This window comes from Ascaphus truei, chromosome 10 (genome assembly GCF_040206685.1).
Source record: "Ascaphus truei isolate aAscTru1 chromosome 10, aAscTru1.hap1, whole genome shotgun sequence".
NCBI classification, from domain to species: domain Eukaryota; kingdom Metazoa; phylum Chordata; class Amphibia; order Anura; family Ascaphidae; genus Ascaphus; species Ascaphus truei.
The window spans coordinates 30,957,428-30,974,905 of NC_134492.1; the positions used below are offsets into that span (position 1 = coordinate 30,957,428).

Below are 17,478 nucleotides of genomic sequence, written 5' to 3' on the forward strand. Positions count from 1 at the left end.
TTAGCTGCAGGCCAAGTAGGAATGCAACTTTAAAGCAACACTGTGACTACAGTGCAGTATTTAACGGAAATAGCCGTGTTAGTCCAGTTGCGAGTGCAGAATAAACTAGTTCTTCAGTATTAGGTGATACCTTTTTTATTTGGACTAACAATTTATGTCCCATCTAATTAATCTCTCTCTCAAAATAGCTAAATTATTGTAATCTAGTTCAGATTCACAATGGCTGCAATATCCTAAAGGCAAGAACAAAGAATAGAAAGCAAATACTGTATCAATAAACCATAAGGTAAAGAGTGAATATTACATAAATAGGCGTACTGTCCTGTATTGGGTGGATTCAGTCCAGATCCACTATGGAAATCACAGCAAAGAGGCCAGAAGCGCATCCTCATCCAGGTGGGTATTTGAAAAAATAGTGTAACAGTAAAATAAATTAATTGCAACAGTAAAAAAATTATAATATTACATTTTATGTGAGTAATATAGGCTTTTCGGTTGTTCAGAGTGACCAACTCAGGTAATGGATCATCCACTGGAGGAAACTAATACTCCAGGTATATAAGCAAATGTAGGCAATGGGACCCCCTGGGTCCCAGAGTGGGGGGGAAAAATCAGGAGAAGCCCTTCTTGCAGCAAACCCTCATGGTGGCCATCCACAGAAAGACACTGTATTTAGGGGTCCAAACGGCCTTGACAGTCCACAGTACCTCTGCTCAATTAGATTAGCTTGACCTCCTGTGTTGCCCTACGCATTTAGTCCAAAAGACTTCCTCAAGGGGCATAAAAATGGCTTTTTTTTTTGTTTAAAGATTACTGCATAGGAGTAAACTGCAATTGACGCTGACAGTATTTGAAGTGAATCATTCAGTATATGTCTGTAACACTCTATCATCTGAATAATGACAAAAAGATTGAAAGTATTCTTCCCATTCACCTTTATTTCGATAATAAAGCCCATGAAAAATAAGTTACTCCAATATATACATAGAAATGTAAAAATATTACTCCGTATAAACACGTCTTATAAAATCATACATATATAAATAAGAATACCCTTGATTGTTCTTGCATAAAAGTCATCCCAAAGTATGACAGCATTAAATCCGTCTGCAATAGTTCCGTTATAAAAATATAATATTAATCTGACAAGTGCTCTTTCCCCAGTATTCAAACCAAATGTTTGCTAAGTAGACACAAAAATAAAACTACTCCATACAGTATGTTCCAAGCAGAGGTATCATGTAAAAGTGGCGTCTATGAGAAGTGTAGAAAAGCAGCAAGAACATTGAATGTGTTCGTTGTAGAGAAGAACGAGCTGACTTCAGTGTGATTAGAAATTAGTGTTTGTCTTTCTATACAGAACGTCTTTTTTTTGTAGTGGTTAGTGTGTAGTGATTCTCCGTATCGCTTCAACATTAAATGAAACCCTATCACCAGTCCTAATGTTTGTACCTCCCAGCCTCTCCCGAATCTATTGGAATTAGCCGTTCTAGTATTCTCTGAAATAGATTAGATTTAGGGAAAGAAAGAATATAGTACCGTTTACACAAGACTTTACACAGTAATATACACTACAGAATTTATCTGACACACATATATTCTGTTACCATCGGATGATGTCCATGCCTTATAAGTGCAAAAATATGCAAGTGGTATATCCAGGTTTGTCTACCAAGTTGTCTAGAAGAATCCTTGTAGTTATATCACAGGCCTCTGCAGTGGGAATCTGCTACTCAGTAACCAGCTATTTCTGTCTACCTAGTACTTTTTGTACCTTGAGTAATGTACATGGGTAGTGCTTTAGAAGTTTGATAATATTATTATTACTACAACTACTGTATTATTAACCAACCCCATTCACTGCAGGGGAGGATTGCAAAGCATTGTGCTACAATGCATTGTCAGTTCTCTTAGCAGAGAAACGGGGAATGCCCATCCTGATTAATATGTCAGTCTGCTATTTAAATACATTTCCTAGGGTTCCAAAATATACATCAATGCATACCGCAGCATAAAAAAAAATTTAAGCAATTTCGACTAATAACCCAAGTCAAAATTGGACCTGAATAAAAATATTTTTTTCTTGACTCTGAAATGTTTCACAGAAACAAAAAGATTTCTTTCACTGCGCAGTAAATGAATATAAAACGCCATCATATCCCGCTAATAGCAGCCAGTGCAGTGTGCGGTCACAGTTCGCAGTAGTAAAGATAGTACAGGGAGGTTCTTGTGCTTCTCTTCAGACATCATTCAGTGGCATGTTTTCTTTTGCCTTTTCTTCTTTGTTTGCCTTTTTGCGCTTGCAGAGCATCACAGACAGAGCTATGATAATCACGATGATAACAAACACTGCTATTATCACAGCAATAAATACAGTATAGTCGTACTCTGAAAAGAGAGAACAAATGAGTTTAACTCAGCACCCAGCTATATAAATTGACATACCCTGACAAACAGAAGCATATACAGATAGATATATATGCATAATAAATATGCATATTGCATGTTATTGGCTTCCCGCAAAAGCAATGGCTATGCCCGTTGGTGCCAGAGAGGCCAGGTTATTGTGTCCGACTGCAGGTCACCCAGGAAAAGAAACTACAAGCCAGTGGCTGGAGTGGGATAGTAGTGTAACCAGCTACTGTAGTAAAGGAGAACCCAATATCCTTGCAAACCCAAAGGGAAATGTTTTTTGGGAAACCATGTTTAAAAGGATTCAAACAAAAAGTGAAAGTTTAGATTGGTCAATAAAGACAGAAAACCCTGTAGACTTCATCTATGTCTCACGTTGAGTCCCCAAATGTTTTTCCTAGATCAGGGGTGCGCAAACTTTTTCCTCTGCGCCCCCTGCCTGCTCGCCCTTGTCTACGGCGTTCTGACGTCACAACGTCATTTTGCCATAGCAACGTGCCGTAATTTGACGACGCATCACCAGCAGTCACCGGAGACATGGTAAGGGACCTTACAGAGGCCTCGCGCGCGATCCCTGGCATTTAATTTAAATGCTTTGGGGAAGAGCACAGGTGGCTCAATTGGGCCCAGTCTTTGACTGAGCCGCTGATTGGGCCACCTGTGCTGAAGCTGGGATATCCTGAAAACCTGACCTGTTGGGGGTTGGCGGGCTTGATAACTGGAGTTGAGCACCGCTGATGTAGCTCACAGAGTTAGTTTGTAGCTCACAGATTCCCTTTAAAACAAGAAATGTCCTTAAAACCCACCCTGCTGCAGTACACAGCGTGTGCAGTTGTATTACTCTGACTTATTAGTTTGTTTGGATGCAGATGGTAGTTTGGAAAGAAAAAATGACCACCTTATCCACTCCCACTGCTATTAACCCACGTAGTGCCAGAGAAAGTTCCAACACATTCCTCTGCAATGTGTTGTTACAGTAGTTAAAACCGACAAACAGGAGAAGATAAGTTATGAGAACAGTGCAGAGTTTAGAAGTATCAACACTTGTATTCTTCACCCCCGACTGCAAAGCATTAACGAGAGTGTCACACAAGAACAACCATTTCCCACATGTTCAGTAAAGTCAGACTGGGCTCAACTTACACAGAGGTACAAATATGCAATGGAGGAATACACACCACTGGGTACTGAAATGCAAAAGTAAGTTCAGACACATATTCGCTGATTGGCAAAGAGCATTTGGAATGCAAAACGTGTTAATAAAAAGGTTGCACTACACAATACTTGTGACATTATCATTAGTTGTCATTGGCAAAAACAATAGATTTATCAGGCAATTAGAAGCTTGTAAATGCTGTAATTATTTCACAGGCCCTATCGGATGCTCCTGTTCAACCACAACATTAACCCCTCTGCTACAAGGTGTAATAGCTTCAAGTTCAATCATATTGGACAGTCAGCCTTTCCAGGGGCCTATGCTTTAAAGTCTTCCAGCTGCAAACTTGGAGCAGGAAAAAAAAAAACAAGACAAACTGCACCAGGTTTCTAATAGAAAAGGGACACCATTGAAAGAAATAGGATTTATTTGCTTTGAAAAATCTGGTGCCATTTTTTTTTTTTGCTCCACATTTTCCTGGATTTGCAGCCATTTACTAGCCTCCCAGCTGCAAAGCTAGCACAAGAGAACAGCCCCAGATTTATCAGAGGAACGCACCTCATTGCTTTCAATGGAATTCTATTTCTTTGCTAAATCTGGTGCTGTTTTTTTGCACTTATGTCTCAGTTTTGCAGCGGCGCGACTTAAGCAAATAGGCCCCTTTAATACACAGTCCCCTTCTTCCTTTATAGACTTATTCCCATCATCAAATCCTAGTTGTTTGTTTAGCACAGGGGTGGCCAACTCCAGTCCTCGAGGGCCACCAACAAGCCAGGTATCAGGGATATCCCTGCTTCCGCACAGGTGGCTGTCATTCCTGTGCTGAAGCAGGGATATCCCCAATACTTGGCTTGTTGATGGCCCTTGAGCACTGGAGTTGCCCACCCCCGATTTAGCCTGTCCACCCGGCAATGTCTTGCGATACATACCCCTCCCTTCATTAGTTGTGCAGTGTGCTTCGCTTTCTTGGCTCTCGCGGTTGAGTTTACGAGACATGATTGTCGCCTGCACGTAAAAACAATAGCTCTCCCCTTTGTCCACACGGATTACAAGCTCATTACTCTGTGTTGTCGCCGACTTCTACAAACAAAAAAGAGACAGCAGTTTTATGAAATGTACTAGACTTGCAAAACAACATTATTCTCCCGCCCTCTTTCTTGAATATTGAGGTGAATTCAGTTTAATTCCACCGGTGGTATTAAATCATTAAGCCAAATCGTAAAGGGACCAAAGTCATAATTATTCCATTAAAGTGTATTTGGTAAATAATAATAGTCACGTGTTTAAACCTCTCTAGGAAAATAGACTACAATATTTCAAATGTATAGATTTCCTCTTCCTTCAGTAACATCTCTGAGTTCTTGTCCTGGGTTCTGTTAATCATTTTTATAGCATTTAATGCAAGAACCCTGTATCTTGTCTCTGTATTCCTCAATTGTTCCATCAGCACGATTTACTATTGATCCATCTTAAATTCTGTTTAGTTACCTGTTTATTTAACGTTGCTGACTGTCTTCCTTCCATTATTATACTTTTTCCCTACTAATCACTTTCTCTATTCTGTTCCCTGCACTCCTACCCCTAAAAAGCAATTGTTCTTTGACCCACAAACGTCTCCTTTTTGGTCCAATTGACAGTTAATGAGGATATTAAATGGATGTATAACTTAAAAATCAACCATTAAAAAGGCAAGGGTTTCAACCTTCAGTTTATATGTAAGGATGTATGGAATAATGTTTTATTTTGGGAAGTGATATATGGGAGAAGTGCTTCCAATAATCCTACTTTAGGCCCCCAAATCCTAAATACGCCAGTGTTTGGTTCAATAGTGTGATAGCGCAGAATATAAGTAACACAAGCAATTGAAGGGGTTGGTGATGGGGGCCTCTCAATACCTGAAGGTAGCTTTGGTTTCATGCCAAACGAGTCTCCACGTACCTTGCCTGTGCTCGAAGCTTTCCAGAAATAGACGGTATATCTCAAGTCATCTTTAAAAATGTCTCGAATACTTTGCAAACTGTTGTTGGGGAATCGATACGGTGTAAGTGGATCGACAATGGTGACTTGGAGTGTGTCATTTTCTGTGTATAACTTGTATTGTTCGATGCCTGGCTTTCCGATGATTGCTAAAGCAAAGAAAGGGGACAAAAAAAATCCCGAGATTTTAAGATACGCTAAAGACAGTGGGATCACTGCCAAGAAATGTCACAGAAAGGTCTTTGCCAATTATGGGGACTTGCAAATATCTAAGGCATTTAATGAAGATAACGAGAAACAGAACTCATGTAAATAAACCACGAAATCAGTAGATAATTCTCCCAGGGAAGCAAATTCAATGGGACACAAAACGCATAGGACCCTAATAACTACACAGTGCTATGCCACAAACCACTGTCGGCATTGGAAGACACCTTATGGCCCATTCAAGTTAATAGGCTAGAAAGTGTCCTCCAGCACCAGGAAATGTCTTATGGCTTAGCACTGCTTAGCAAATATGGCCATACTGCTTTGGTTTGGTTCCCAAATACAGAAGTTGTGTTGCAGGAATTCCAAAGTTGCAAAGAACCATCCTGACATCTTAAACCAGTTCTTAGAAAAATAGCAACGATGTTTGAATAGAATAAAACGTTTCACAATTTCACAGAAGGATTTCGCAATGAAGCATGTTATCACTAACATTGAAAGTATAGGACGGCACCCGAAACACTTTGAAATCACCAAAGTCTCATTATTTTGTGGGCGCTTTCAGGACTTTGCTAACTCAGACATGGATCAAGATCAAATCTTTATTAATTAACTTCACCCTTCCATTGACAGGGCCCCCCCCCCCCCGGAAGTTAATTGGTTTACAACCAACAAGAGCATAAGCTAAATGATGTTTCTGGACCAGCCTAGCATGCCCACCTGTTCAGCCGCCTGTTCTGTATGCTGCTTTGCGCTGTTATATACAGTAGTGTTAAAGTAGGAAATATATATTTTCTTATTAACTTTACCGTATCAGAACAAACAAATATTCTGAGAATTGGCAGGGAAAGGCCATGTTCTTGCTACAAGGATGAGATCAAATCCAATCCTTGCATTTCTCATAACGCCATGGTTTACAGGTACAATAAATACTTATATGTACCAACCCCCCAACAGGTCATGTTTTCAGGACATCCCAGCTTCAGCACAGGTGGCTCAATCAGAGGCTCAGACAAAGACTGAGCCTCTGATTGAGCCACCTGTGCTGAAGCAGGGACTGATTGAGACTGTTTGTCTAATGTGAGGTCTAACGCAGTCATGAATGCCACATCAGCCATATTTTGTGCGATTAAAAAGTATTGCAATGTTTACACAAATTCCCCTATGATGATAAAACTGTTACATAAATATCACACGCAGTAATGTGGTTAGTTTAACGCAGGAGTGGCCAACTCCAGTCCTCAAGGGCCACCAGCAGGTCAGGTTTTAAGGCTATCCCTACTTCAGCACAGCTGGCCCAGTCTTTTGAGTCACCTGTGCTGAAGCAGGGATAGCCTTAAAACCTGACCTGTTGGTGGCCCTATCGGACTGAAGTTGGCCACTCCTGTTTAACCCTTGCATCACTTCCCAGGCCCCTCATATTTCCAGTCTCTCTATGTGACTTACTCTCTTCGTAAGGTACGAACGGAGGGCTGACACTGAAAGGAAACTCCTCTGTGATGTCATCATTCACTTGTATTGTCGAGATGATTCGGGCATGGTATGTGTCCTTTGGGTTGTCTAACAAATCCGTGACGTCACACTCTGTGCTCATAGTATATATACATTTCTTTTTCCAGTCAGATTTCTTTCTAGAGAGGGAATAAAACACATACTGTTATTTATTTATTTATTTATGTTATCCATTGGCCCATTGAAGCCACATACATTACATAATAATAATAATAAAAATCAAATGCTTTTACAAAATAGCTGTTTATATTCCATGTGCAGATGACAAAGTGTAAACTAATCAGACTATGCAACGATTAATTTCCGTTAGACAGAATAGGAAATAAGTTGTCAGTTGTGCACAAGCTAATTAAGAGGCAATCCAAGCAGCCCTTTTTTAATTTTTGAATAGGATTGTAGCATGGGGTCCCCGGAGCTGAACCCCATTTATTTCAGCTCTGGGGACCCCCTACTTCCCAAAATACTTATCTCCATAGAGGGTGCCGGTGGCCCATCCGGCTCTCTAGCTGGGGTTCACGTAATGGCTGCATTTCAAAGCTCCTGCGAGCCAATAGGAAGCTGTGACGTCATCCGGTGCGGATTCCTATTGGCTCACTGATGCGGGAGCTTTAAAAATGAGGCGATACCGCCTCCCTTTCCTTTGGAGATAAGTATCACGGGAAACAGGGAGTCCCTGAAGATAAAATGAATGGGGTTAATCTCCAGAGACCCCCCCTACTTCAAGCCTACGTTGGGGGAAATAAAGGGCAGCTTGTAGTGCTCCTTTAACAAAAGCATGAGGGGGTTGGGGGCTGCAATGACATATGAGAGAACATAGGATATCAAAATATTTATAATGATAATGAATAACACAGAATTAGATTATTGTTGCTTCCTAGGAGCAACATGAGCCAAGGGCGTGACCTGTTTAATTGTTTACATTTGGGTTGTTTGCACCTTATGTACAAAAATGTTTTAAAGATAGTTTGTAAACCTGGTGAACTGACACTCTGGAGGGGTTTCATTGGCTATGGCTGTGCCGTTTGTGTGTACAGTACTGGAAAGGAGTTAGCAGAGACAAAAGCCCCCCTCCTCCCTCCTTATCGGCCCCTAGCAGGGAGGGCTAGAGTAGACTAGCTTTAGAAATCATTACATTTGTTAAAGAAGATAACTATATTGTTACATTATTGCATTCATTGCAATGTGAAGAATTTGCAGCCATTTTAAAAGAAGTCACATTTTATTTATGGCATCAATGAGAAATGTGTATTATAGAACCAAATAGAGTAGACTGTACCCTTACAATGAATAATCTCCTATATACTCTGATGCAAAAGAACAATTCCCTTCTATAACCTTAAAATCAGTGTCCAAATAGTGCGATTGTGTTTGAAATATGATCTTATACACACAAATATAGAACACATGCAACCGCTTCAGTGTAATACAGGCCTATAATGCATTACTTTGACATGGAATATTGACGCCTTCACTAAGGGGCAAATACTGCACCTCAAAATAAAGCAAAAAGGCACTGCAAATTATTTGACATAACATGGAAATATGGACCAATGTCCTCTACGGCTCTCGCGCCTTAAACCCTTTCCCCTCACTGCCCCTCACCTGTGGAACTCCCTCACTCAGAATACAACAAGCAACTTCTCTCCCCACCTTTAAGACAAACCTTAAAACTAACCTCTTAAATGAAATGTTTCATTAGCCTGGACTCATGGCTACTGTGCCACAGCCACCGTCGCTCCTACCAACAACTGCCATGTACAGCACTGCTCTTATTCCCTCTCCTGCTTGTCCCTGTAAATTTCCCAACATACCACTTAGATTGTACGCTTGGGGCAGGGATTTCCTTTCCCATTGTCTCATCTTATTTGTTGCACTTATTGTACGGTAGGGCCCTGCTTCTCGGCGATCCGCCAATAAGGTGGTACCGAGAAGGGGCAGCCATGCCTGCGCAGAATGGGGATGGCCGGGTTTGCGAATGCGCAGAAAGGGGACGGCCGAGGTCACGCATACGCAGAACGGGGGAGCGGCTGAGTTCGCGCATGAGCAAAAGGGGGACTGCAAGTCTGCGCAGAAGCCGAAAATCGCCGGTTCCGCTTTTCGACGAATTTTGCTTGGCGGCGGCGCCAGGGAATGGAACCCGCCGTACGAGCGGGGCCCTCCTGTACTATAATTCCCTGTACTGTATTGTCTCTCTTGTAAAGAGCTAAGTACAGCTGTGGGCACTATACAAAAAGATATACATACATATCAATGCTTCAGTCCCCCAAGGAACCCCTAAGACAATCCCATAGAGACGAAAACTTTTTAGTCCATATCTCCATGTAAAACATATTTATGTCAAATCATTTCCTGTGCCTTTTTTACTTTATTTTTGATGTAAAATGCAGCCTTATGCTGGGGGTGATTTATTTAGGTACACAAAATAAAACGTTTTTCTTTCAAATGGACAACACATCGCCCTTTATCATGGGTAGCCAACTTCAGCCATCAAGAGGTCAGGTTTAAATGATATCCCTGCTTCATTCAGCACAGGTGGCTCAATCAGAGGCTCAGTCGAAGACTAAATTAATCTGACTGAGCCACCTGTGCTGAAGCAGGGATATCCTTAAAGCCTGGCATGTTGGTGGCCCTTGAGCACTGGAGTTGGCCACCCTTGCTATACCATTAAAACTATATCTCCATTTCTGTGTGTGTATATATATATATATATATATATATATATATATATATATATATATATATATATATATATATATATATATATATATATATATATATATATATATATATATATATATATCTCCATTCTGTATATATATACCCTGGCTGTGCTCAAAGCAGTGACCATGTAGCAAGCTTAAGCCTATAGGAAACCATGTTAAAAATGGTTTTTGAAGCAAAAAGTGGCACTGTGTGCTCATTTGCATGTCATTTCCCAGAATCCCTTGCTGCAGTGGAAGTGCTGTATGCTGGGTGATAATGGGGAAAGGCGGGGTTGCAGACCTGCCTAAGACATGCAGATGAGCATACAGTAATATTTGCATATTTGCTTTCCTGTGGAGGGTTTTTGTCACTTTTTTTACTCACCATAACTTAACTCAGTATTATGGTTGGCCCATCCTTTAGCTTCTTTGCATACCCAGTTAATCAACCCCACACTGATGAGACCCATTAAGGTCGAAACAGCTGTCTGTGGGTGGTTTTCTGGGTATGCACCTTAACCCTGGCTGTGCTCAAAGCTGTGACCATGCAGCAAGCTTAAGCCTATAGGGAACCATGTTGTATTTGTAACCATGTATTATTTGTTTTACTCTGTGCCCAGGACATACTTGAAAACGAGAGGTAACTCTCAATGTATTACTTCCTGGTAAAATATTTTATAAATAAATAAATAAATAATAAATGTTAAAATGGTTTTTGAAGCAAAAAGTGGCACTGTGTGCTCATTTGCATGTCATTTCACAGAATCCCTTGCTGCAGTGGAAGTGCTGTGTGCTGGGTGATAATGGGGAAAGGCGGGGTTGCAGACCTGCCTAAGACATGCAGATGAGCATACAGTTGTATTTACATTTATATATGTAGGATTTATATGTGCCTGCTTTTTTTCAAATGGATTTATATGTGCCTGCTTTTTTTCAAACGGATTTATATGTGCCTGCTTTTTTTCAAATACACTTTTGCAATATAGCTTGAGTGCTGTTTTTTGTCTCCTTGGTGGGACACCTGGTTTCATATACATATATATATATATATATATATATATATATATATATATATATATATATATATATATATATATATATTTAAAAAAATATATACAATTCTTTACGCCTCTGTTTAACATGAGAATTCTAAACCTTCACAGCTCTGTGTTATGCAGAATTCTGTGCGTGCAGGAACATAACTGCTACACATCCATTAACACCATAATCAGCTAATCTTTCTGTCTGCAGTGTACACTTAAATAGAGAAGGAAATTCCACACCTGTCCAGGACAAATGCAATAAAAGAAGACGTGTTATTCTGCATGTTTAAGAATACATAGAGATTATATTGCATGTTTTTGGTATTTGCTGCCAGGTGCCCTAGCCATGGGAACATGTTACCTTTCTGACTGTAGCTGAAGGTGTCACGTTACTTTTACTACTACACCCTAAGACAAAAAATAGGTGGAAAGATGAGACATGAGGGCTGACACGGGAACAAATGTGCAATAGGTACATTTTTAACACCTTTGATGCCAAAATGATTACTGCTAGTAATGTCAATGGTGTAACTTCCAGCTACGAGCTCAACTTTCAAACGTAAAAAAAAAAATGAAAGGTGGAGATCAATAAAATAGAAGAAACTGTTTTTAGGAACTCATATCTGAAATGACTTGTCACCAGGTGAAACTATATTTTGCAAACGCATCAGGTTTATGAGAAAATTCCAAAGTTGCTAATTGCTTGTTCCAGGGTGAGTAATATTAGATACCAGACAAAGTATCAGTGGTGTTTAACCCTTTCATTGTGAGACTTTGGGGGAAGAATTGTTTTGCAGTCTATAGATATTAAACTTGATATTTTATCAATCTAATGACAAATGTAAAAGTACTGATGTTTCTGCCATGTATAAATTAAAATGTAATATTCTCAGTGAGGCACAATATTTACTATGATTAGTTGACATGGAATTACAAATCTTTTATGGAAGTATCACAGTTTAAAATATTATTACCAAATACCATTTTCACATTTTGGAATATACATTTCTGACACACCGTTTCCATTCTTTGGGTCCCTCTACATACAAAGTAAATACACTACAATACTTTTATTGCAGCATAATGTAAAATATAACAATGTAAGCAAGATCAAAGTGTGTATCTGTCCTAGATCGCCAAAGATAACAAGTCACACAAATAAATCTATAGGTGATAAACTTGAAATCTCACTCACCCAGACACTTCAACTGTATAGGAATAATTTGTAGGTTCAGGCTGCCACTCAAGTATAGTCTTAAAGTTGATAGATGACCATTTAATGTTTACAGCAGTTGTTAAGTTTAGATTGTCTGCATATAAATAAATAAAACATGACATTATTTCGATAAAACAACCCAGTGCTGTTTATACATAAACATAACCGGTTTTCACAAAGATCCCATGTTACATACATATCAGTCAGTAGCCCCCTTGTAAATCGTTTCAATCTGTGAATATTGTATTTATTTATATTATCCGGATGTGAATGCATAAAAATAAAATGCATATAAATTACAACATATTTATTTTATGAAGTGAAGAGTAAGTACACCCATTATAAAAACAAAAATGCACAACCATGCATATTGTCTCCTGGAAGAAAGTTATTTCCTGCATTTATTCGGATACATCTAATTGTTATATATTTCGTCCTCAATGTAATTATTTTTATTGCACAATCTAACCTCTACCTGCAGTTTTTACCTGTTAAAACAGCACATATATTCATGGTAGAAATACATTTAACACTAGATTTTGTTGGAGAAATCATAATTTAACCACAGTATGTACAGTGTGTGTGTGTGTGTGTATATATATATTGTGATTTGTTTTTGTAGTATATATTAAGAGGTAGCTTCAATAAACTAGCTAGTGACTAACTATTGGAAATTATTTGATTTTAGAGAACCTAGTAGTGAAATTGTAATGCATGTTACCATGGAAATCTCAATATAAGACCTTCATAATTTTATTACATGGAGAAGAACAATTCACGCTTAGAGCGAAATACAGTAGAAATTATCCTAAACATCAAAAGTCCCTCTATTAATGTTCATAGAAGACGATCCCACCAGCTAAAAGTACATATTAAATGCATTCCTTATATGTATCACTGTACTAAAATGATGTAATAAAATGAGATAGGAATTATAATTGATAGGTTGTTGGTATAGCTCTTCCAAACTGATTTGGTTACAGATCAATAAATGGCAAATAGATGATCTGCAAACTTTAAAGTCTTGCAGATGTGTACATTCAAATTCTGCTTATAGTCTGCACACAGAATGTAAGACCTTGAGCATATCTATACATCTACCATGGGCCATACACATCGGCCTGCAGTGAATACATAGCACGGTGGTACATATTTTGTAGTATTACATTTGATATCAAATACGTATTTTCCCATTTATCAGTGGGTTCCCAGTAAAGCTAGCAGGGCTGGGTACTGCTGAGGATAGATATGTGGGTTGGTTTATTGAGTAATTTACCCATGTATGTGCTTAACATTATATACACAGAGCCATTATGGAAAACAGACCATACATTTGTGTGTCATTAGCAGGTCCCACACAAAATTAGTCCCATATTGTGTGGGACCTGCTAATCATTATAAGTATACATCCTGCTGTTACACTTCTGTACTAGTGAAGATCAGACCCTGTAAGGACAATCACTACATTGGATGTGAGGGCAGAGGGCAGAGGATCTCTTACCTGAGGCTGGGGCCCTGTGCCAGCAGAGGACAGAGAAGCACACCGCAGCTTGGAGGAGCAGAGAGAGGCTGCACATGGTCCTTGTATTATCCGGATACAAACAATGTGAATTATTTCCCCCTGTTTATGACCTGCTTGCTCTTCCAAAACACCAGAGCTAATCTTCCAGACCTCCAGCAGAGCGATAATCCCCAATCACCAGGCAGTGTGTAGAAGACAATATGTTGACGGGGTCAGTGACAGTAACTCCACTCCTCTTTGTGTTACTGTCCTGTGTAGATCCGGTGTGTGCCTCCTGCAGTTTCCCCTTTCTGAGTGGTTGATCTGGAGGACTCCTGGCTATTTATCTGCTGCCCGGGCGGGAGGAAAGTCCGGGAGCTGCTCTTGTAGGTGAGAGGAGGGAGGGAGGGAGGGGGAGAGATTGCTGGGTGGTGGAGTCACTGCCAGAGACTCTGATTACATTCCTCCAGCACTCCGCCTATAGGGGCTGCTCATGCTGTACTCCGCCGCTAGGGGCCGCTCGTGCTGCACTCCTCGCACAGCCCTGTCTATTATCTCACATGCGGGCTACGTTGAACAACTCTTCTGTGACGTCATACACGCTGCACATCATTTGTATCCGTCTTGTTCCTATTGAAAATAAGAAAGATTCATATTGAATATAATAAAGACTTAAGATTGTCAGCTCTTTGGGACAGGGAGGTTCACTTTTATTTTGGAAGCTATTATTCCCACAATAGTGCCTATTATTTTGTTGCAACTATTACTGCTGTGAAGCGCTAGTTACATGGTTATATATAATTACATAGTTACATAGTAGATGAGGTAGAAAAAAAAGAAATAAGTCCACCCAGTTCAACATATGCTAAATTTAGTTCGACAGATACTTTATCCTATATTTGTACTTACAGTATTTTGATCTAGAGAAAGACAAACAAAAACCCCAGTGACATATCAACTAATGATATCTCATAATGGAAAAATAAACTCCTTCCTGACTTCAAATATTGTTATCAGATTACTCCCTGGATCAACATCCTTGTCATGTTTACTTATTTTTTTTTATATCCCTAGTTATATGGATGGCGCTATACAAATAGACATAGATATACAAGATATACATGCATACACGTCATACTACTACTATGACTAATATATGTTAATATAGTAGTTACATAATTCAGTGCATATTAATGATTACAGGTACTATGTGTCTGATCCAAAGAGCTTGCAATCTAATGTTTGATTCTGGATACACAGGGCATTAATGTGACTTGCCCACAAGGAGCTAGCGGCAAAACTCCCAGTCAAGGTTAGTGTCTTTATCACTACATCAGGTACCACTCTTCATGTGTGTGACTCTCGCAGTATTATTTTTATGTAAACTGGAGTAATATTTCCCCACAAAACTTCCCCCCCCCCTCTTTTTTTTTTTTTAGATCACTTACTGTTTTGATCAGAGATTGCTGAGTCTGGAAATATTGTTACTTTATTGTAATAAACCTTTATTCGTACATCTCCTCTGGTCAGTGCTGCAGACATGGTTGGAGTGAGAAGATACTGTATGTGCTGGGCTATGTGAACAGGGAACTCTTCAACTGGTATAAATACAGTCATTTAAATGAGTTTTCAGTCTTGCACACACGGGGTTATTAATATACCAATATGAGTATAAGTGTGGGAAACAGGGGAAGTCAAATCAATCTGACATTTCAAAGTACTGACATCAACATTGCTGTGAATAATCAGAGGTTCTGTAAATTAATAACAAGTCATATTTATTAGGGGAAATAATAATATGCAGTTTGCAGTGAAGGAAAATGTTCTTTTTGTGCAGGTGTTTCAGTGTCAGAGCTAAAAATATAAGACAACTTTACTTGTGAAGTATTTAATCAAGGAGCACTCCTAAATAATCTCATTGGAACTTGGAAAAGTAATATCACACTTAGGCGTTCAGAAATAGCTTTCTCCTCAATGGGAAATTAATTACACAAGCTTTCGTCTTTTCTTTTTTTTTTGTTTAATTCTTTATGTTGAGTTACAAGTGAAACATTTCTACAATAATTGATGTCAAACCAAAGAGACAATATACATTTGTAAGGTGAAGAAATAAACAATTCTGTAACGGTTTTCAAAAAATGTGCGTAAAGTATAAGCATAGTATAATAATTAGAAATGATCCGCGTAACTGGAATAAAAATCAATGTTATTAATTAAAATAAATGAACATATGTTAACACTGAAAATTAAAATAAGGTACATATTATTCGTGGTTGTGAGGTCGGAGGGAGGGACGATCTCGGAACAATCTCCGCCATCACCCCATTGACTGATTATTTTTTTAAGCATCAGTTCATGTGTAGAACATGATATAGTGAAAGTTGACATCTCTTCATCAGCTAAAGCACGGGCGCCAACTCCACGCCAGTCCATTCCAATATTTTTATGGCGCGCTGTACTCAATACAAAGAAAGCTGTGAATGGTGGATGTGTGTAGTCAAACCATACCGTTGTATACTGTATGTTCTCCTAACATGAAAAGTTGGTTTAACCTTTGCTGCCAGAGTTGCCCACAATGCATTGCAAAACAGTGTGTCGGTGAACTCTGGCAGTAAAATGGTTAAACGGGTTATCAGTATAGCATGGAAATAAGAAATGTCCTTATCTTTGTGCAGAATGACTTCTTCTCAACCACTTACTACCTCACCTTGCTTATCACAACTGACAAGCAGCCTGTGGATGCTTTGCATAATTTTCTTGTGTGTCTCTGAGATTCCTGTGAGTCAAAGTGTAAAATAGTCTGGTTGGTTTTTGTTGCTAGATACCAACAGGAGAATTACCATAAATAACCCGCAGTGAAAAGCTGCTCAGTCATAACGTCAATCTGCCTGCAGAAAAAGATACATAGACATATTTCAGTGTATGACGGCATTATTTATAGTATTGCTTGGCTTTTTAATACCAAACAAGCAGAATAACTGATATATTGCTTGGTATTTCTGTGCAACATGAATTAAATAGTTTGCATGTTTAAAGGGCGCTTTTAATCCTAATACACACACACACACACACACACACACACACACACACACACACACACACACACACACACACACACACACACACACACACACACACACACACACACACACACACACATATATACAGTATATATATATATATATATATATATATATATATATATATATATATATATACATACATACATACATACATACATACATACATACATACATACATACACACACACACATTAATATATACAGTTCCAGTCAGCACTCCAGGTATTGTCTTAGTTGCAGAGGCCCTGGACTCTTACCGTAGCCATTTAAATGAATTGGGGGCAGCGAAGGCCTCTGTAACTCCCCTTACCATGGCTCTGGCGGCTCCTGACAATGCATCGCCATGGCAACACAGCGTCAAATCTGAACCCCGGAGACATGGTAAGGAGGTTAGTGACGGAACTAGGGATCCGGATGACTCTGTATCTCGATAGCAAAGGCAGAGAACAGCTGTGCACATTGAAGGGACACCGTGGAATAACAGCGTGCAAAATCAATCCAACGCGTTTCACTCTAACAAAGAGTAAGCATTTTATCTAAGCACCTCATGTAAGCATTTTATATTTCTATGTCTCATATATTCACAATTTTTTGGACATTTTTTTTCACCACTAATTAGTTATTGTGTTTGCAACCCATTTTTCGTGTTTTTCCTATTTTTAAAGACGA

At 39.1% G+C, this 17,478-nt stretch overlaps 1 protein-coding gene and 1 long non-coding RNA gene across 3 annotated transcripts in view; one reads left to right on the forward strand and one right to left on the reverse strand.

Annotated features, from left to right (window-relative positions):
* Positions 1 to 918: 918 nt before the first annotated feature.
* Positions 919 to 14,136, reverse strand: LOC142503773 (tissue factor-like). 2 transcript variants are annotated; one of them, XM_075616451.1, is made up of 7 exons: positions 13,727 to 14,136; positions 12,205 to 12,319; positions 7,199 to 7,383; positions 5,507 to 5,694; positions 4,498 to 4,648; positions 3,556 to 3,599; positions 919 to 2,388 (listed from the first exon to the last, which is right to left on the reverse strand). In XM_075616451.1, the coding sequence occupies exons 1-7, from the start codon at positions 13,800 to 13,802 to the stop codon at positions 2,359 to 2,361; spliced, it is 789 nt and encodes a 262-aa protein (XP_075472566.1). In that variant the 5' UTR covers positions 13,803 to 14,136; the 3' UTR covers positions 919 to 2,358. The 2 variants fall into 2 exon arrangements, with proteins under 2 accessions (XP_075472566.1, XP_075472565.1); XM_075616450.1 differs by lacking the exon at positions 3,556 to 3,599 and having other exon boundaries at positions 13,727 to 14,135.
* The window catches only part of LOC142503774 (uncharacterized), a 33,500-nt gene continuing 29,749 nt past the window's right edge, over positions 13,728 to 17,478 (forward strand). Inside the window, exon 1 of the long non-coding RNA XR_012804081.1 lies at positions 13,728 to 14,116. This is a non-coding gene — a long non-coding RNA (uncharacterized LOC142503774). The remainder of the gene's footprint in view (positions 14,117 to 17,478) is intronic.